This window comes from Chrysemys picta, chromosome 1 (assembly GCF_011386835.1).
Source record: "Chrysemys picta bellii isolate R12L10 chromosome 1, ASM1138683v2, whole genome shotgun sequence".
Taxonomy (NCBI): Eukaryota; Metazoa; Chordata; order Testudines; family Emydidae; genus Chrysemys; species Chrysemys picta.
In genome coordinates this window covers 285,864,260-285,884,372 of record NC_088791.1, presented here as the reverse complement: position 1 = coordinate 285,884,372, position 20,113 = coordinate 285,864,260, and the positions used below count along the sequence as shown (strand labels likewise).

At 41.3% G+C, this 20,113-nt stretch overlaps 2 protein-coding genes across 2 annotated transcripts in view; both read left to right on the top strand.

Moving 5' to 3' along the window:
* LOC135980856 (uncharacterized) overlaps positions 1 to 12,814 on the top strand; it is a 45,783-nt gene extending 32,969 nt beyond the window's left edge. The window contains exon 3 of the mRNA XM_065581148.1: positions 515 to 12,814. Within this exon, the coding sequence (XP_065437220.1) occupies positions 515 to 769 (255 nt within the window). The 3' untranslated portion in view covers positions 770 to 12,814. The remainder of the gene's footprint in view (positions 1 to 514) is intronic.
* Positions 1 to 20,113, top strand: part of LOC135980857 (uncharacterized) — a 293,267-nt gene that overhangs the window by 163,914 nt on the left and 109,240 nt on the right. The window lies entirely within an intron of this gene.

The following is a 20,113-nucleotide window of genomic DNA, read 5'->3' as shown; positions in this document are numbered from 1 at the left end:
GTCTCTCATGGTTTAAATTCAATTAAAACTGGATGGTAAAATAATTTGATTGCAGACTTCTGTCCAAAAAAGAAATCCAATTCCAAAATCCAGTTTAACATGAAATCTATTTAAGAGGTGCCCACACACAAAGGATAAGTAATTATGCCTTAAATGCTACTTAGGTTACATATTTATTTTAAATGCTATTTTAAATTACACCTGAGGTTTCTGCTAGTTACCTTCCTCAGATGTTTACCAAATGAACATATGGAATAAGCAGTATTTAAAAACTCGAGCCAGCCAAAACGCTGGATGAATTCAGACTTGATCAGAGACCAGCACTTTTAATTTGTTGTTGGCAGAATGGAGCTATTAGAGTTTATATTTATCAATCCAGTTGCCACATATGATCACTATTAGTCTGCATGCTAAAACTCCCTGTGACATTTTAATGGAATAAAATTAGCCACATTTACAAGTAAAATATATCTGTACATCAATAAACCTCATTTTTATTACTTTCACCCCACAGATATCCAAAAGCAGTGATCATTCGCAATGTGGCCTGCAAAGTTTCAGCGAAGAAAGAAAGCTACTCTTGATGTGCTCAATAAGATACAAAAGCACATCGGCAAATGGTAAACCTCTCTGGTGCACAGATATAGATAGGTGTCATGCTTCCTTCCCTTTCCAAATGTTACATTATTATTTTTGTCTACACAAATATAACTTAGAAACGGGCAACGTTGTTGTTGTTGTTTTTTTTTCAAAATTGCTCCTGTGTTGAATTTTTTTATGCCGAGTTATATTTCAGCCTAGACTAACTTTAATCACCAAGCTATAAGCCCTTGGAAAATTGATTTTATAAAGGAAATATACACATTTTTAACCATAGACATGTGAATGCTGCCTGGATCTTTTTTTTTTCAACTCCTTAAGATATAGCAGCCTTCCACATTATCTTATTTAATAAGAAAAGCAAACATGTCAAGTGCTTTGGATGTTATTCATAAACTAATACTAAGAAGCTGATTTTTCATAGCCTTGGACCATGTGTAGTCACTCAGAACTGTAAAATACAACCTCTCTGATCTGGTGGCAAGTATACTCTCGTTGCACAGTGTAAATGACTGCACAAAGTGTGAAAAAGTGAAGAATCAGGCCAATGAACCACAGAATTTAGAATTGGATTAGATCTACATTAATATGTTATGTATGCCACGCCAAAAAGAGAAGGGTAGTAAGAGGTCAAATTCTGCCATTAGTTACTGCGAAGACACCCCTTTGATTTTAAGGGGATTGGGTGGGTATAACCAAAACGAAATTAAGGCCAAAGGTCCAGATGCACAAAGGGACATAGGCACCTAAGACCCAGATTTAGGGACTACTGCGATCTATAATCCCCCCCTACTCGCGTGCCATTTAGCCCCGTAAGCACTTATATCTCTGCTGTAAAAGTCCCCTAGGCACCAAAGTTTCTGGGCATGCACACTTCTGCCTCAGACAGATGCCTGAATGTCTAGCTCATTCTTAAGCACCAGCAGGATCCTCATGTGATGTGACGTGTTCAGTCACAGAGACCCCTTTGGGACTTGGGACCCCCTTGGTCACTGAGACCCCCTCAGGCAAATGCGTGGATGTCTATCTCACACTTAAGCCCCAGCAGAATCATCAAGTGATGTGACCTGTTCGGTCACAGAGACCCCATGGGACTATCACCTGATGTGCTGAAATTACCTCTGAGCCCGTTTTCCCAGATGGCTTGGGACTCCAGAACCCTGCCTTATTGAGCCAGACATGCTAGCCTGCTGCAACACAGACCCAGGTCTGAACCATGCCCCCAAATCTGCAGGCTTTAACTGAAAACCACTTAACAGGTTACCTATCTCCAGCACCCAGACACCCAGTTCCCAATGGGATCCAAACCCCAAATAAATCTGTTTTACTTTGCATAAAGCTTATACAGGGTAAACTCATGAATTGTTCGCCTTCTATAACACTGATAGAGAGATCAGAGAGCTGTTTGCTCCCCCAGGTATCAATCACTTACTCTGGGTTTGTTAATAAACAAAAGTGACTTTATTAAGTATAAAAAGTAGGATTTAAGTGGTTTCAAGTAATAACAGACAGAACAAAGTAAGTTACCAAGCAAAATAAAACAAAACACGCAAGTCTAAGCCTAATACATTAAAAAATTGATACAAGTAATATCTCATCCTCAGAGATGTTCTAATAAGCTTCTTTAGAATCATAGAATCATAGAATATCAGGGTTGGAAGGGACCTCAGGAGGTCATCTAGTCCAAATCCCTGCACAAAGCAGGACCAATCCCCAACTAAATCATCCCAGTCAGGGCTTTGTCAAGCCTGACCTTAAAAAACCTCTAAGGAAGGAGATTCCACCACCTCCCTAGGTAACCCATTCCAGTGTTTCACCACCCTCCTAGTGAAATTTTTTCCCCTAATATCCATACTAAGCCTCCACTGCAACTTGAGACCATTACTCCTTGTTCTGTCATCTGCTACCACTGAGAACAGTCTAGATCCATCCTCTTTGGAGCCCACTTTCAGGTAGTTGAAAGCAGCTAGAAAATCCCCCCTCATTCTTCACTTCTGCAGACTAAACAATCCCAGTTCCCTCAGCCTCTCTTCATAAGTCATATGCTCCAGCCCCCTAATCATTTTTGCTGCCCTCCGCAGGACTCTATCCAATTTTTCCACATCCTTCTTGTAGTGTGGGGCCCAAAACTGGACTCATTACTCCAGATGAGGCCTCACCAATGTTGAATAGAGGGGAATGATCACATCCCTCGATCTGCTGGCAATGCCCCTACTTATACAGCCCAAAACGCGGTTAGCTTTCTTGGCAACAAGGGCACACTGTCGACTTATATCCAGCTTTACGTCCACCATAACCCCCAGGTCCTTTTCTGCAGAACTGGCAGTCAGTCCCCAGCCTGTAGCAGTGCATGGGATTCTTCCGTCCTAAGTGCAGGACTCTGCAATTGTCCTTGTTGAACCTCATCAGATTTCTTTTGGCCCAATCCTTTAATTTGTCTAGGTCCCTCTGTATCCTATCCCTACCCTCCAGCATATCTACCACTCCTCCCAGTTTAGTGTCATCTGCAAACTTGCTGAGGGTGTAGTCCACGCCATCCTCCAGATCATTAATGAAGATACTGAACAAAACCAGCACCAGGACTGACCCTTGGGGCATCCCGCTTGATACCAGCTGCCAACTAGACATAGAGCCATTGACCACTACCCGTTGAGCCCGACGATCTAGCCAGCTTTCTATCTACCTTATAGTCCATTTATCCAGTCCATAGTTCTTTAACTTACCGGCAAGAACACTGTGGGAGACCGTATCAAAAGCTTTGCTAAAGTCAAGGAGTAACACATCCACTGCTTTCACCTCATCCACAGAGCCAGTTATCTCATCATAGAAGGCAATTAGGTTAGTCAGGCATGACTTGCCCTTGTTGAATCCATGCTGACTGTTCCTGATCACTTTCCACTCCTCTAAATGCTTCTAAATTGATTCCTTGAGGACATGCTCCATGATTTTTCCAGGGACTGAGATGAGGCTGACTGGCCTGTAGTTCCCCAGATCCTCCTTCTTCCCTTTTTTAAAGATGGGCATTACATTAGCCTTTTTTCCAGTCATCTGGGTCCTCCCCTGATTGCCATGAGTTTTCAAAGATAATGGCAAATTGCTTTGCAATCACATCCACCAACTCCATTAGCACCTCGGATGCAGCACATCCGGCCCCATGGACTTGTGCTCGTCCAGCTTTTCTAAATAGACTAGACTCCTTCCTAGTCTGGGCCCAATCCTTTCCCCTGGTACAGTCCTTGTTAGTTCCAGCTCAGGTGGTGACTAGGGGATTTCTCATGACTGGCAGCTCCCTTTGTTCTGTTCCTCCCCCTTTTATAGCTTTGGCACAAGGCAAGAATATTTTGTCTCTTTGAGTCCCCACCCCTCCTTCTAAATGGAAAAGCACCAGGTTTAAGATGTATTCCAGTACCAGGTGACATGGTCACATGTTCTGTGAGACCCCAATCCTCCATTCTTCCTGTCCTGATTCACAGGAACACAGGAAGGCTTGCAAGTAAACAGAGCCATTTACAACCAATTGTCCTAGTCAATGGGAGACATCAAGATTCTAAACCACCATTAATGGTCCACACTTTGCATAATTACAATAGGCGTTCAGAGTTATACTTCATATTTCTAGTTTTAGATACAAGAATGATACATACATACAAATAGGATGAACACACTCAGTAGATTATAAACTTTGTAATGATACCTTACAAGAGACCTTTTGCATGAAGCATATTCCAGTTACATTATATTCACACTCATTAGCATATTTCCATAAAACATATGGAGTGCAACGTCACACCATTGACTTCTATGATATTGTTCAGAGTTTATACTGGTGTAAATGAGAAGAGAAGCAAACCCATGCAGTCTTGGCCTAAGAGTGTTCCGCATTCCATTTACTATCAGCATATCACATGCTACTGATAACTTAATTAATTAGCGTCACTTTTAGAGTGAATTAACTGTTAGGAGTGAACACATATTGTGTTGGATGATGTGCTGGAAGGTATTTTGAATATCCATCTGTAATTCAGGATATGACATTATTGTCCAGTGCGTGGGAGGGGTTTTGATTTCAGGCATGCAGGAGGATTAAACTCTGTATGGCAAGCACTCTCCCTTTTCCACTGGAGTAATACTCGAACTGAATAGGCTAGACAGAGTTCAAGCAGCAAAGAGATTTATTCCTCTTCAGTCACTAGCACTTTCCCTCTTCACTTCCCTCTCCTTGCCTGAAGTCGTGCATGATTCTGAGCTTGTTTTAATCCAGTTTGACATCAGTGTAACTCCATTTAATTGGGTGGAGTTGCTCCTTGTTTTCATCAGTGTAAGTCAGAGAAGAATCAGCCCCAGCCCAGTACAATTTATTTCCTCTCCTTGTTTTTATTACTCTAATTTATAATACTCCCAGTAACTACTTAAAATGGCTTAGTTCTATTCTTTAGTAAAAATATTACTATTTTCAATATGCCCCTTCCTGCACCAATTACCGGTAAGTCCAATGAATTGCAGTGCCTGTGTGCATGTGCTAAAGGCCCTTCTTATGGTATTAGTAGCACACAGTCACACTCTGACACCAGTATAACAGCTGGAAAAGTAGAACACCTCAAGCAGATGCTGTCAGATACTGGGACAAGTTTATTTATTTAACTGCAAATTTGTAAAACTTTTAAATTATTTTTTTATATTGGCCTTTATGGTGGCTGTTAACTACAGCCCATGCAGCTTCAATAGCCTAGTAGGACAATTAGAGGGCATTGTGGCATAGGTGCTGGAACTAGGGGTGCTGGGGGTACTGCTGCACCCCCTGGCTTAAAGTGGTTTCCAGCATATTCCAGGGTTATATAGTTTGGTTCAATGGCTCTCAGCACCCCCACTATACAAATTCTTCCAGCACCCCTGCATTGTGCCTTGGAGCATAGGTTCCTTTTGGAAGGCATAGCCTCTGCTCCAGCCAGCTCCACAGAGGGCAGAATGGGTGGCTATGATCCAACCTCCTGCCCTCTTTGCACTCCCTGGGGCACTAGGAAGGAGCAATCTATGCACTCCCTCAAAGTGCAGGGACTGTGCATGGCCAACCTTGAGCCTTTCCCTCTTCCTCCCTACTTATTCAGGCTAGGACCAGATACAGTCTGGCTATAAACCAGAAAAAAACAACAACCCATAAACAAATAAATAAATAAATAAAAATACTCAGTCCTGTGGTAATCCCAAATGTACACCAAGAGTGACATCATTGACTTCAGTGGGGTACAAAAGAATTAGGGCCTACATGTTTGCAACATAGGAAAATGAACACTGCTGTTAAAGCCTTGATCTTGACATTTCCTAACATTGTGATTTTAATAGTGCATTTAATTGCTTTAAAAAAATTGAGTGAAATAAATCATTAGCATTTAAATGATCCCAATCACCTCACTGGGGTGAATACAAAACTGATCCAGAACTATGAAGAGCCCTCAAGAAAATCATCTCCTCACAGTATTCTTCTGCATCCAGCAGATTCTGCTACACATCCTATCCTGACAATCTGCTCATCTCTTTATGTTGAGTTCTCTGCTCGGGGAGGGAGGTTGCTACTTCTGCCTGTCAGCTTTGGGAAATGGCTGGCCTGCTCCTCCCTAGAGTCTCATTTAGGGACATACCTTCTTCTTTAAACACAGGAATGAGAAAACAATTAACTATGCTTGCAGCTGAGCCTTCTGATAGGGTAGGCTCAGCCAATAGGAAATGCTGAAGAAATGCCATGTGACTTAAATTGTGAGATAACACTCAATCAACCAAGGTAAATTAAAAAATCCATCTTGAAAATGACATTTTTCTCTGAAATCCAGATGACAGAGGGAAAGAATCATAGAATAATAGGACTGGAAGGGAACTTGAGAGGTCATTGGTGCAGTCCCCTGCACCAATGGTAGGACTAAGTATTATCTAGACCATCCCTGACAGGTGTTTGTCTAACCTGCTCTTAAAAATCTCCAATTATGGAGATTCCATAACCTCCCCAGGCAATGTATTCCAGTGCTTAACCACCCTGACAGTTAGGAATTTTTTCCTAATGTCCAACCTAAACCTCCCTTGCTGCAATTTAAGCCCATTGCTTCTTGTCCTATCCTCAGAAGTTAAGAAGAACAATTATTTCCCCTCCTTTTTGTAACAAAATTTTATGTACTTGAAAACTGTTATCATGTCCCCTCTCATTCTTCTCTTTTCCAGCCTAAACAAACCCAATATTTTTCAATCTTCCCTCATCGGTCATGTTTTCTAGACCGTTAATCATTTTTGTTGCTCTTCTCTGGACTTTCTCCAAGTTGTCCACATCTTTCCTGAAATATGGTGCCCAGAACTGGACACAGTACTCCAGTTGAGGCCTAATCAGCACAAAGTAGAGCGAAAGTATTACTTCTCGTGTCTTGCTTACAACACTCCTGCTAATACATCCCAGAATAATGTTCGCTTTTTTTGCAGCAGTGTTACACTGTTGACTCACATTTAGCTTGTGGTCCACTATGACCCCCAGATCCCTTTCCGCAGTACTCCTTCCTAGGCAATCATTTCCCATTTTGTATGTGTGCAACTGATTGTTCCTTCCTAAGTGGAGTACTTTGCATTTGTCCTTATTGAATTTCATCCTATTTACTTCAGACCATTTCTCCAGTTTGTACAGATCATTTTGAATTATAGTCCTCTCCTCCAAAGCACTTGCAACCCCATCTGCAAATTTTATAAGTGTACTCTCTATGGCATTATCTAAATCATAAATCTAAATCTAAAATGAAGATGTTGAACAGAACTGGTCCCAGAACTGATCTCCGTGGGACCCCACTTGTTATGCCCTTCCTGCAGGACTGGGAACCACTGATAACTACTCTCTGGGAATGGTTTTCCAACCAGTTATGCACCCACCTTATAGTAGCTTCATCTAGGTTGAATTTCCCTAGTTTGTTTATGAGAAGGTCATGCGAGACAATATCAAAAGCTTTACTAAGTCAAGATATACCACATCTACCACTTCCCCCCATCCACAAGGCTTGTTACCCTCTCAAAGAAAGCAATCAGGTTGGTTTGACATGATTTGTTCTTGAAAAATCCATGATGACCTTATCACCTTATTATCTTCTAGATGTTTGCAAATTGATTGCTTAATTATTTACTCCATTATCTTTCTGGGTATAGAAGTTAAACTGACTGGTTTGTAATTCCCCGGGTTGTTCTTATTTCCCTTTTTATAGATTGGAACTATATTTGTCCTTTTCCAGTCTTCTGGAATCTCTCCCACCTTCCATGATTTTTCAAAGATAATCGCTAATGGCTCAGATATCTCCCCAGTCAGCTCCTTGAGTATTCTTGGATGCATTTCATCAGGCTCTGGTGATTTGAAGACATCTAACTTGTCTAAGTAATTTTTGACTTGTTCTTTCCCTGTTTTAGACTCTGATCCTTCCTCATTTTCACTGGCATTCACTATTTTAGACGTCCAATCACCACTAATTTTCTTGCTGAAAACCAAAGCAAAGAAGTCATTAAGCACATCTGCTATTGCCACATTTTCTGTTATTGTTCCCTGCCCCCCCTCCATTGAGTAACATGCCTACCCTGTCCTTGATCTTCCTCTTGCTTCTAATGTATTTGTAGAATGTTTTCTTGTTACCCTTTATGTCTCTAGCTAGTTTGATCTCATTTTGATCACTTCCACCCAAGCTGCCTTCCACTTTCAAATTCTCAACCTGTTCCTTCCTATTTGTCAAAATCAAATCTAGAACAGCCTCTCCCCTAGTATCCTTTCCTGCCTTCTGAAATAAAAAAACTATCTCCAATACATTCCAAGAATAAAACATAGGAACACAGGAAGCTCTGTGTGTTCACTAAAAGGCTGACCCCCTGGAAAAGGATTAGATTCAGAGTGTTTGTATATTTTCAACTAATAATTACTTGGGAGGGAGGGATGTAACTGGGCAGTAGAAGGAGATTTCAGCATCGGGGTTCAGAAGGAAGGAGGGAGTCAGGCAGAAAGAGGAGCCCTTGCTTAGCAGGAGGAGTGCACAAGTGGGTAGAATGGAGAGAAATAGCCAGACAGCAGAGTGGAGTAAATTGGAGAACTGAAGCAATCTCAGGTGGAGAGAGGGCTCTAAATGGAGGAACTCATTAGTGTTTAAATGATCCCAATCACCTCACTGAGGTGAATACAAAACTTATCCAGAACTATGGAGAGCCCTCAAGAACTCCATCTCCTCACAGTATCCTTCTGCATCCAGCAGATTTTGCTACAGTTCCTATCCTGACAATCTGCTCTTCCCCTAAAAGAAAAGGCTAAAAAAGGGAAATTCAGGTACAACAACAGTAACAGTTAGTGTGGTAGTGGAAGAGGGAGTTTGGAGATGAAACAGTTGTAGATAACCAGGCCATGAGGAGTGGGATTTGGTGGCAGGATGTCTGCTCATTTAAATAAAGTCAAGTATGTTTATGCCAATGCTCGATGCTCCAAATATGTACCGAGGAACTGAATTCAATTTTATTCTGTCAGATGGTGGGGACCATTTTTAATATTTGGTATATGTTTGTACTCACCTTTATATGTCCATCAGGACCATGAACTGAGTGCAAATTTAAAGGACTCCTCATTATTTCAGGCTTTTATTTTCACCCCTTTGCCAGATGAACAATCTGGCCCTATATATATATGTGAAACATGAGACCTCAATGGCTCCCGGGATCCTGGAGCATAGGACTATTGCAGTTTGTTCACATGCAGACTCTATATAATGTCAGGCCAGCCCTGCAAATGAAGAGTTAGATATCAATTGATTTATCTGGTTTTACGTCTATGTGGAGAGGAGTCAGAGGGCTGATCATATGAAAATTTGCTGGAACAGTGGGGCACACAATGACCAGCAAAGAGGAAGATCTGAAACTCTATTTTAACTTTAATTAACTGTAGTCTTTTATTGATTTATGGTGCAAATTACATCAGTCACAAATAACAGGTTCTTTACTCGGGCAGCTACATAAGAATTTTTATTAAAGATTAGATTGGTGGGCACACATTAAATCTGTATGAGTTTTATTTAATACAGACAAATATAGTTGAAATAGAAAAATATAATAAAGCAAGATAAATATGACAAAATGCCTCCATGCATTGTGCATGATCACAACCTTATGGATACTCTTAGAAGTGAAGATGGAAACAAAAATAAATTCAGAACACCTTAAGTGGATTTAACAGAACTAAGGTTTTGACCATTCTGTCATCCTTGATGTCCCAACTAAAGGTTAATCAAACACCTTATTTTATACCCCTTTTTCTGCAGCACCCAATCATGTCTGGGGGTCACATTTAGATTGTTTTTCCAACCTTTAGTCCAAATATGGCTGTTCAGGAAACCATACTTGGGGTTCAGATTGTTGACACGAGCTATGTGCATTAATATCTTTCCCAATATTTCTATTAAGTCTATTCAGATAACCTCATGATTAACATAATAAAAATTCTCCTCAAATCCATTATTTCATACTTCTGCAGCGTACTTGTTTATCACAATCTACATATTGCAAAAGCTCCTAAAAATATTATAACCATAGGCCAAATACTTATGCTATCTGCCAGGCCGTGCTTGGCCTCATGTGAACCACTATACCTTACTAAGCCTTCATTAAGCTTATTGCAAACAGAGCCGGCGCTTCCACTAGGCGACACTAGGCGGTCGCCTAGGGCGGCAGGATTTGGGGGGCGGCATTTGCCATCCTCGGCAGAAATTCGGCAGCGGGAGGTCCTTCCGCTCCGGGTCTTTGGTGGAAATTTGTTGGCGGGTCCGTCACTCACTCCGGGACTCGCCGCCGAAGTGCCCCGAAGACTCGGAGTGGAAGGATCCCCTGCCGCCGAATGCTCAGAGGAGGAGCATTGCCGCTTAGGGCGGCAAAAACCCTGGCACCGCTCCTGATTGCAATGCCTACTTTATTATGTGTTCCCCTGCTTGCATAATAGTGATTCTTAAACAGTTTAATTTATTCTAACATATAGATTACTGGTTACTCTCAGGTATTGACCTCCAAAGATCAGGTCAGAGTCCAAAGGTCAACACAATATTCCATAGCACATACTATAGAAAGTGCTTACGATGCATTAATTAATTGAACTTCACAATAGCTTTGTAAAATACTTCCCTAGGGAAGCATTCTTATGTTCATTTTACAAATGAGAAAACTGAGGCAGAGAAGTCAGAATTTGCCTGAGGCCACAGGATGAGTCAATGGCAGAGACCGGCTTTGAGCAGAGGACGGCCTGTTTTCCATTCCCATACTCTGTCCATAATGTCAGTATGTAAGATCTGAAACTTTGACTAATAAAGGGAGATCTGCAGAAGTAGCCCTGCTGGTGGCCAGTTCACAAGGGCTGCAGAATCTTAAAGAAGTTTGACTGGAATGCCCCTGCTGATGGCATCCTCCAGCAAAAAATGATATATCATCATATAAGGGATAAATGAATGGACACATTCATAATGTGAATGGAATTGTATAATACATTTTGCAGTGCTTCCTGTAAGTTGAGAGCAGATATAATCATATTCATATATACCAAAGCCAGAAGGGGTTACTGTGACCATCAAGTCTGACCTCCTGTATAACACAGGCCCCAATAATTCCTAGAGCAAATCTTTTAGAAAAACATCCAGTCTTAATCTAAAATTGGTCTGCGACGGAGAATCCACCATCATGACTCATACACCCCGTTCCAAGGAATAAGACAAGCTGCCTTTTCCTCTAGCTAAGTTTTATCTTTTGTGAGCTGTCATATGTCCATGGTTCATAATCTGGTTTGAGGGTCATTTTATCTATGATAACAAATAAATGAGATTTAACAAAAGGGTAAAGACAGTAATCTACAGTGTGTGGTGAAGTACATGCTATGCTTTTGCAATGTAAGAAATAAAATGATCATGAGTCATGAATAAAGCCTAAAGCCATATACTGCAGAGTACCTTGCCTCTTATTTCCTGCAGCAACCTGGTTAGAGACACAGAGCTTGAGAAAGCAACACAGATTGGCCTGCCAGCCTGACAGATGTTTGCTTTTGGATGCATAAACAGGAATGTATGCTCAGTTTGACAATTATAATATAAAACAACTGTTTAGGATAATTAATTAGTGATTCAGTGTAATAGATCTGTCAGTGGTGTGGAAGGTGGAAGCTTTAAAGTTCAAATGGATAAATGTTTGTTTGAATATAGTTTTTTCTTTTTTAACATTCATACTGTGATTGAGGAACCTTTGTATCGTGGGATATCCAGGTTGCCTAATGCCTTCTTTTGTTAATAGTGTGTGATGCTCTCTACCTTGGAGGAACACCCTACACCCCCATGTTCATCCTTATAAGATGATTGTGTGGTATTCAATGAAAAGTTTGTCATGTTGGGTGTCTTCGGAAGGTTCATGATGCACTGAGCATTGTTGTTATAGTAGTGTTATAGTAATGATATAGGTTGTAATTTCATTATAAAGTTATGAGGCTGAAAATGTGTCCTCATGGTTTAAAATAAGCCCAGGCAAAACTCTCCAGGAGCAGAAGGGTGGTTCACACCTCATCAGGGCATGTATGGGACAAACCCAGCCCAGACTCACAGGAACAAAAGACACTGGCCTAGGCTGCAACAAAGGATCTGTTGGACTCTCGAGTGAGTCACCCCCCTTCCTTTGGTCAGTTTGGGACTTCAATGAGGTAATGCTCATCTGACTCTGATGGGGGAGGGGGTGCAAAGCTAAGTGGGAAGAAAGCGCTGATCAAAGGAGAGAGCCTGGCTGAAGAGCAACCAGCCAGCCTGTGGTGAGAAGCATCTAAGGGCTTGGCTACACTTTCGAGTTACAGCGCAATAAAGGAGCCCTGGGCGCACTAGCTCACTACCTGTCCACACTGGCAAGGCACGTAGAGCGCTCTGTCTGTGCGGCTACAGCGCTGCTCGTACTCCACCTTGGCGAGTGGAATAATGTTTGCTGTGCCCCCACTGGAGTGCCGCGGCGCCAGTGTGAATGAGGTGTTGCATTACTGTGCTCCGATTAGCCTCCGGAAATGTCCCATAATCCCCTTAAGTCAAGTGGCCACTCTTCTCATTGTTTTGAACTCAGTATAGATATGCAGATATGCCATTTGAAAGGTCTGTTTCTGACAGCCAGCTGCTTATCTGCTCCGAGACAGATAAGTGTGCTCTGAGACAGATTAGTGTGGAATGCTGGGGGGGAGGGAGGGAGGGAAAGGGAGGGTCTGCTGCTGTCTGAACTTACAAGACAGCATGCTGACATGCTCTCAGCCCCCCAAAAACCCACTCTCTCTCCCCCCACATACACACAACACACTCCCTGTCACATTTGAAAAGCACATTGCAGTCACTTGCATGCTGGGATAGCTGCCCATAATGCACCACTCCCAATGCCGCTGCAAGTGCCACAAATGTGGCCACACCAATGAGCAAGCAGCTGTCAGTGTGGACAAACTGCAGCGCTTTCCCTACTGTGCTTTCTGAAGGCGGGTTTAACTCACAGCACTCTACATCTGCAAGTGTAGCCATGCCCTTAGTTTGTAAGGGGACTGAAAGTGTTAAGATCAGCTTAGAATGCGTTTTGCTTTTATTTCATTTGACCAAATCTGACTTGTTGTGCTTTGACTTATAATCACTTAAAAATCTATATTTTGTAGTTAATAAATTTGTTTGTTTATTCTACCTGAAGCAGTGCATTTGGTCTGAAGTATGTCAGAGACTCCCCTTGGGATAACAAGCCTAGTACATATCAATTTCTTTGTTAAATTGATGAACTCATATAAGCTTGCAGCATCCAGCTGACATATCTGGACACTGCAAGACAGAGGTTCCTAAGACTGTGTCTGAGACCGGGGATATTGGCTAGTGTCATTCAGTTGAACAATTCAAGCAGCTTACATGCCAGAGATTGTGTGTGAACAACCCAGGAGTGAGGGGTCTCACAGCAGAGCAGAGTAAGGCTGGCTCCCAGAGTTGAGGATTGGAGTGATCTAGCAGATCACCGATCCAGATAACACCAGGAGAATGCCGCATGGTTTCATAGATTCTAGGACTGGAAGGGACCTCGAGAGGTCATCGAGTCCAGTCCCCTGCCCGTATGGCAGGACCAAATACTGTCTAGACCACCCCTGATAGACATGTATCTAACCTACTCTTAAATATCTCCAGAGATGGAGATTCCACAACCTCCCTAGGCAGTTTATTCCAGTGTTTAACCACCCTGACCGTTAGGAACTTTTTCCTAATGTCCAACCTAGACCTCCCTTGCTGCAGTTTAAACCCATTGCTTCTTGTTCTATCCTTAGAGGCTAAGGTGAACAAGTTTTCTCCCTCCTCCTTATGACACCCTTTTAAATAACTGAAAACTGCTATCATGTCCCCTCTCAGTCTTCTCTTTATCAAACTAAACAAACCCAATTCTTTCAGCCTTCCTTCATAGGTCATGTGCTCTTAACCTTCATTGTGTACAATATAATAGCATCAACACTCTATTGTTCTTATTGGGCTTGGTCATCCACTTTGATGAGCACTTCCAGCATAGGTGTTGAGGGCATTCAACACCTCTCTTATACCATTTAATAAATATTAACAATTGACAAAATCCTGCAAGATAAAATATCCAGGTAATCAGAAATGTTTTGACAAGAAAGTTGTCCAGAGAGACAAGAAAAGGTCAGAGTGGAGGCATATTGGAAGGGCAGTGTAATCAGGTGGCCACCTCCAGAGCAATCCCTGGTGGCATGGGATGGTGTCACAGGCTGGCTGGCCCTTTAAGACAAGCTGGAATCAGCATTGCCTGTCACCTAGCAGCTATCCTCCAGCCCTGCCGGTGATCTAGAAAATTAGGGATCATTAATGAACCCAGCTGAATGCGATGGAGATTTAATTATAATGACTGACCCCAGCTGTGGGGATGAGACAGCGGACTACTTAAACAGAGCTGTGAATGCAGTCAAGTGGGAGAGATTCAGGAGAGAGGGGGAGTTTTCTTTCATGGGGTGAGGGTGGGCTTGGTGAAGTCAGGCTGGAAGATACCCACACCCCGCAGGTCAGGTTCCTGTGGGGAAGCCCCTGAGAATGAGTCAGTAAGGAGCAGGAACTTTCTGGAGGTAAACTGCTAAAGTCTCTGGGGAAGGCAGGTAATGGGGGAATCCTATTGGGGAAGAAGCAGCATGGGAGGAAATCTGCAGGTCCTAGGAGTAGAGGCAAAGCAGCCCAATTAGCCTAAGAGGGGCAGAATAATTATTACTGTGGATGTTTATTTGCACTTAGACCTGGACCTGTTGTTACACCAGAAGGGAATTGAACTTTAAGAGAGCTGGCCAGAGAGCTAGGCCCTTGCAGATCCAAGGAAGTGGCAATCAGAGTGTGCAGTGCTGGGATCTGGTGCCAGGGGGTGCTATGGTGGTAATAGCAACTGTCTACTGGTCGGTCTACAGCACCATACCTCCATTTCCCCTTCTCAATCTACTTTGGCAGCTGCAGTGATTTACTGCAGTAGTTGGCCCCCAACTAAGTCCTTTGTAAAAGTTTACCCCTTCTGGGGAAACAAAGTTCCTTAGTCCAAGTGAGAAACACAAAGTCCTTTCCAAGGGCTCAATCTGTTCTCCTCTAATTGTTCTGCCCACCCTCTGGGCTCAGCTTTCAGCCTTTCCTAGGCTCTTTTCCATTGCTCCTATCATCCCCTCCTGGGCTCTTCTGGGTTGCTTCCTGCTCTTTTCCAACAGGCACTCTCGGGACTTCTTACCTGGAGTCTTCTGCAGGCCTCTGCCTGTCCTGTGCTCACCTCCTTCTCCTTGTAGCCATCTGCTAATTGGTTGGATAAAATGGATGTTTTATTTGAAATAAAAAAATCAATTTATTTAAATTAGATTTTTGATTTAACTTGGATTTTATTTAATTCAAATTAAATACAGGTTTGGTTTATTTTTTTAAATACTATAATTAAATTTGAAATTGACAACCTATATTAAGGCCTAAACTACTTATAATCTATTAAAATAACACTGGTCTACAATTTTTGAGAAGTCGTCTGCTTCAGAGATAAAATGTGCTATTTATTATGTACTTTGATGTCCTGAATTCAAATATGACAATTAAAACAACTGCTTGGTTACTGTTTCTAAGATATTTAAGTGTTTACATTTTATGTCTATGTATATTATGTAGATAGTAGAGTTTTAATCATAAATTGTAAACCTAGGTCTTTTCATGTGTTTATGGTTGCTTTACACGATAATATTTCACCTGTCCTGTTTATGTAACATTTTAAAAATCAGCAAAAGGGTTATATAAATAAAATGTGTTATTAAAAAAAAGGCAAAAAACTATTCTGTACATAGTTTAGTCCTATTCGGTGTCTACTCGGCGCTTCTTGGCTTGTCTTTTGTATTCATTAAATGGAGCATCTCTTGTCACTGTCCAGCAATAGTCTGCAAGCATTGATGGGCTCCATTTGCCCTGATAGTGTTTCTCTATTGTTGCAATGTCCTGATGAAATCGCTCGCCGTGCTCGTCGCTCACTGCTCCGCAGTTCGGTGGAAAAAAATCTAGATGAGAGTGCAAAAAATGTCTCTTTAGTGATATGTTGCAACCAAGGCTTTTGTATGCCTTGAGGAGGTTTTCCACCAACAACCTGTAGTTGTCTGCCTTGTTGTTTCCAAGAAAATTTATTGCCACTAACTGGAAGGCTTTCCATGCCGTCTTTTCCTTGCCACGCAGTGCATGGTCAAATGCATCATCTCGAAGAAGTTCACGAATCTGAGGACCAACAAAGACACCTTCCTTTATCTTAGCTTCACTTAACCTTGGAAATTTTCCATGGAGGTACTTGAAAGCTGCTTGTGTTTTGTCAATGGCCTTGACAAAGTTCTTCATCAGACCCAGCTTGATGTATAAGGGTGGTAACAAATTCTTCCTGGATTCAACAAGTGGTGGATGCTGAACACTTTTCCTCCCAGGCTCCAATGACTGTTGGAGTGGCCAATTTTTCTTGATGTAGTGGGAATCTCTTGCATGACTATCCCATTCACAGAGGAAACAGCAGTACTTTGTGTATCCAGTCTGCAGACCAAGCAAGAGAGCAACAACCTTCAAATCACCACAAAGATGCCACTGATGTTGGTCATAGTTTATGCACCTCAAAAGTTGTTTCATGTTGTCATAGGTTTCCTTCATATGGACTGCATGACCAACTGGAATTGATGTCAAAACATTGCCATTATGCAGTAAAACAGCTTTAAGACTCGTCTTCGATGAATCAATGAACAGTCTCTACTCATCTGGTTCGTGAACAATGTTGAGGGATGCCTTCACACCATCGATGTTGTTGCAAGCTACAAGATCACCTTCCATGAAGAAGAATGGGACAAGATCCTTTTGACGGTCACGGAACATGGAAACCCTAACATCACCTGCCAGGAGATTCCACTGCTGTAGTCTGGAGCCCAATAGCTCTGCCTTACTCTTGGGTAGTTCCAAATCCCTGACAAGGTCATTCAGTTCACCTTGTGTTATGAGGTGTGGTTCAGAGGAGGAGGATGGGAGAAAATGTGAGTCCTGTGACATTGATGGTTCAGGACCAGAAGTTTCATCCTCTTCCTCTTCCTCGTCTGAGTCAAGTGAGAATGATTCTGGTGCATCAGGAACCAGCAGTCCTTCTCCGTGGGGTACTGGGCGTATAGCTGATGGAATTTTTGGATAATGCACAGTCCACTTTTTCTTCTTTGACACACCTTTCCCAACTGGAGGAACCATGCAGAAGTAACAATTGCTGGTATGATCTGTTGGCTCTCTCCAAATTATTGGCACTGCAAGAGGCATAGATTTCCTTTTCCTGTTCAACCACTGGCGAAGATTTGTTGCACAAGTGTTGCAGCATATGTGTGGGGCCACCTCTTGTCCTGATCTCCAATTTTGCAGCCAAAATAAAGGTGATAGGCTTTCTTAACCATAGTAATTATACTGCGCTTTTGTGATGCAAAAGTCACTTCACCACAAACATAGCAGAAGTTATCTGCACTGTTCACACAAGGACGAGGCATCTCTGCTCACTTTGGATAAACAGAAATGTGTCTCTTTGCAAAATCAAACACTGACAAATAAGAGAGCACAACACTGTATGATTTCTAGAGCTGATATAGGGCAATTTGTTCAGCAGAGTGATGTAAGCTTCGTTATGATTGCATCATCCATGACTTCTAGGAATAACATGATGCAATTCATATCATGTATGACGCAATACCAGCTTCAGATTGCATCATTCATTGTTTTGCCTAAAAAGCAAGTACTGTCCAAACCCAGTCATAGATTTATTCATAGATCCAGTCAAAGATGTATTTTACTCATTTCCGGTTTAAATTGAGATCCCTTTCCTTTATAACTCACTTATCCTCCGCCATTCCCAAGTCAAGGGTTGTATATACTGACCGAATAGCATATCTTGAAAACTAGAGCCAATCGACAATTTTAAGCATCATTTTTGTTCCCAGTGACCCAGAATTAGTAAAGTTTGACTACATTTATTTCAGAAGCATTTTGGCTGTAGAGCAGTGTAATTTAAATCAAATAAAAAAATCAAGCAATTCATGTTTGCTGCCAAAGTTTAAAACAAAATCATGCCACTGAGCTGCTGGAAGTCAGTGGCTAAGCACCTGGAGCCAGAGTTTACTGCAGTGTTAAACCCTCTTTTGATAGCAGTAGCCTCTTCTGCAGGTGTCGAAAGAATATTTTCTCAATATCAGTTTATTCAACTAGTTCAGCTCAATGACTACTTTATTGAAAGTTAAAAAAAACATTTGGGAATTGAAATGTATGACTAAAAACTAGGTTGGAGAGAATGAGATCTATTAGTTCTAAAATCTTGAGTGATACGATGAACAGAAACAACCAGTTCAATTCACTAAGTAGAGATAATGCTTCTGTTAATTTTAAGTACAAAACATGTTTTGATAAAAGTGGTTTTTTTATGTATCCAGCACATTTAAGGTAATTTTATTTAATAAAAAAAGAAACAAAACAAAAACCAAACATAAAACCCACCATCCTTTTTTGTGCACTTTTAACTGAATTTAAGTTTTCATCCAAAAAGAGTTTGACACAAATCATAAGTAAAAAATGAATGAGCTGGTAAGCTATATACGTTCTTAAATAAATGTGCATAGATATACTGTATCATCCTGGCTAACAAAAAGAAGTACCAAATGTAAAGGCTATATTTAGTTGCAAATCAGCATGTTTTAATCATTAACTACCACTGAGAATCAACTTTTCTTTAGTAAAACAATTAAAAAGTAGAAATGAAAAACACAATTAAAATAAACTATTTTAATCAATCCTGGTTGCTTATTTCAATCATGATTATAATTAATGATTTAGATTGCTTTGATTTAAATCAGTCCACCCTGTCTGCCACCACCACCCTTTCTTCCTAGACTCTGGTATAGATAAGGTAGAGGCCTGATTGGGTCACATGGGGAGGAGAGTTGGTTGAGTCACAAGTGGGGCTGAGAAGACCAATCACCCTTTAAAAGGCCAGCCTCCCTGTGACAGGCAACATAAGGAAGCTTGTGTTGTTACTATGAAGTATTGTTAATAAGTGTCCAGTGTTATATTATAGCACCTATGACCAGCACTAAAGGTTACTTTTAATAGTTTTTATTTAGTGAAAGAAAAAAAAATCTGAATTGATCCTTGCTTCTGTATTATTATTGGTCAATTAGTGTAAAAACCTTTCAATGAGCATTCTACTGAATTCTAAATAAAATTTGGCTAAACCATGTCCATATTCGCTTTCATCTCCTTTCCACGAACATTTGTATGAACAAAGTTTTGTTTGCTTGAATCTTTGGGGAGGATGCTATTATCACATGAATCCACTTGTTTGCACATGAATATGCTTATTTGTTCCTGAAATTTTTTAGCCATGTTAGATTGGCACTGAGGCAAGTAATCAAATTAGTCACAGATGCGACTACGCCCTTCACAAACTGTTCTGTACACATATGCACAAACACAGTTACTGTGCCTGAATGTAACAAGAGAAAACTGACTGAAGTCTGTTGTAAACAGCTACCAGGAATGTATTATTTCCAGTGGGTTATATTATATCTTTAGTCTGGGGCCTACTTACATAAAACATACTGATCTGTCTTGTGGAACACAGGAAAGTAAGAGGTCTAGAATGTCCTAATTCCCTAGGCTTTATTATCTCCTGCTACCTGTCTCCCTGAGAAAATCTGCTACTAAGTGTACACAGTGACTAAGAGTATGTATACAATGCAATCAAAAATCTTAGTTGCCATAATGGATCAGACTCAAGGTCTGTCTAGTCCAGTATCTGTCTCCAACAGTGGCCAGACCAGATACTTCATAGAAAGGTGTAAGAATCCCACAGCAGAGAGATATGATCTAATTTCTGCGTTCCATGATTTTTTCTATAGGAGCTGAAATGATAAATAGGTGGCTTCCACCAAGGAGCATACTCTTCCATT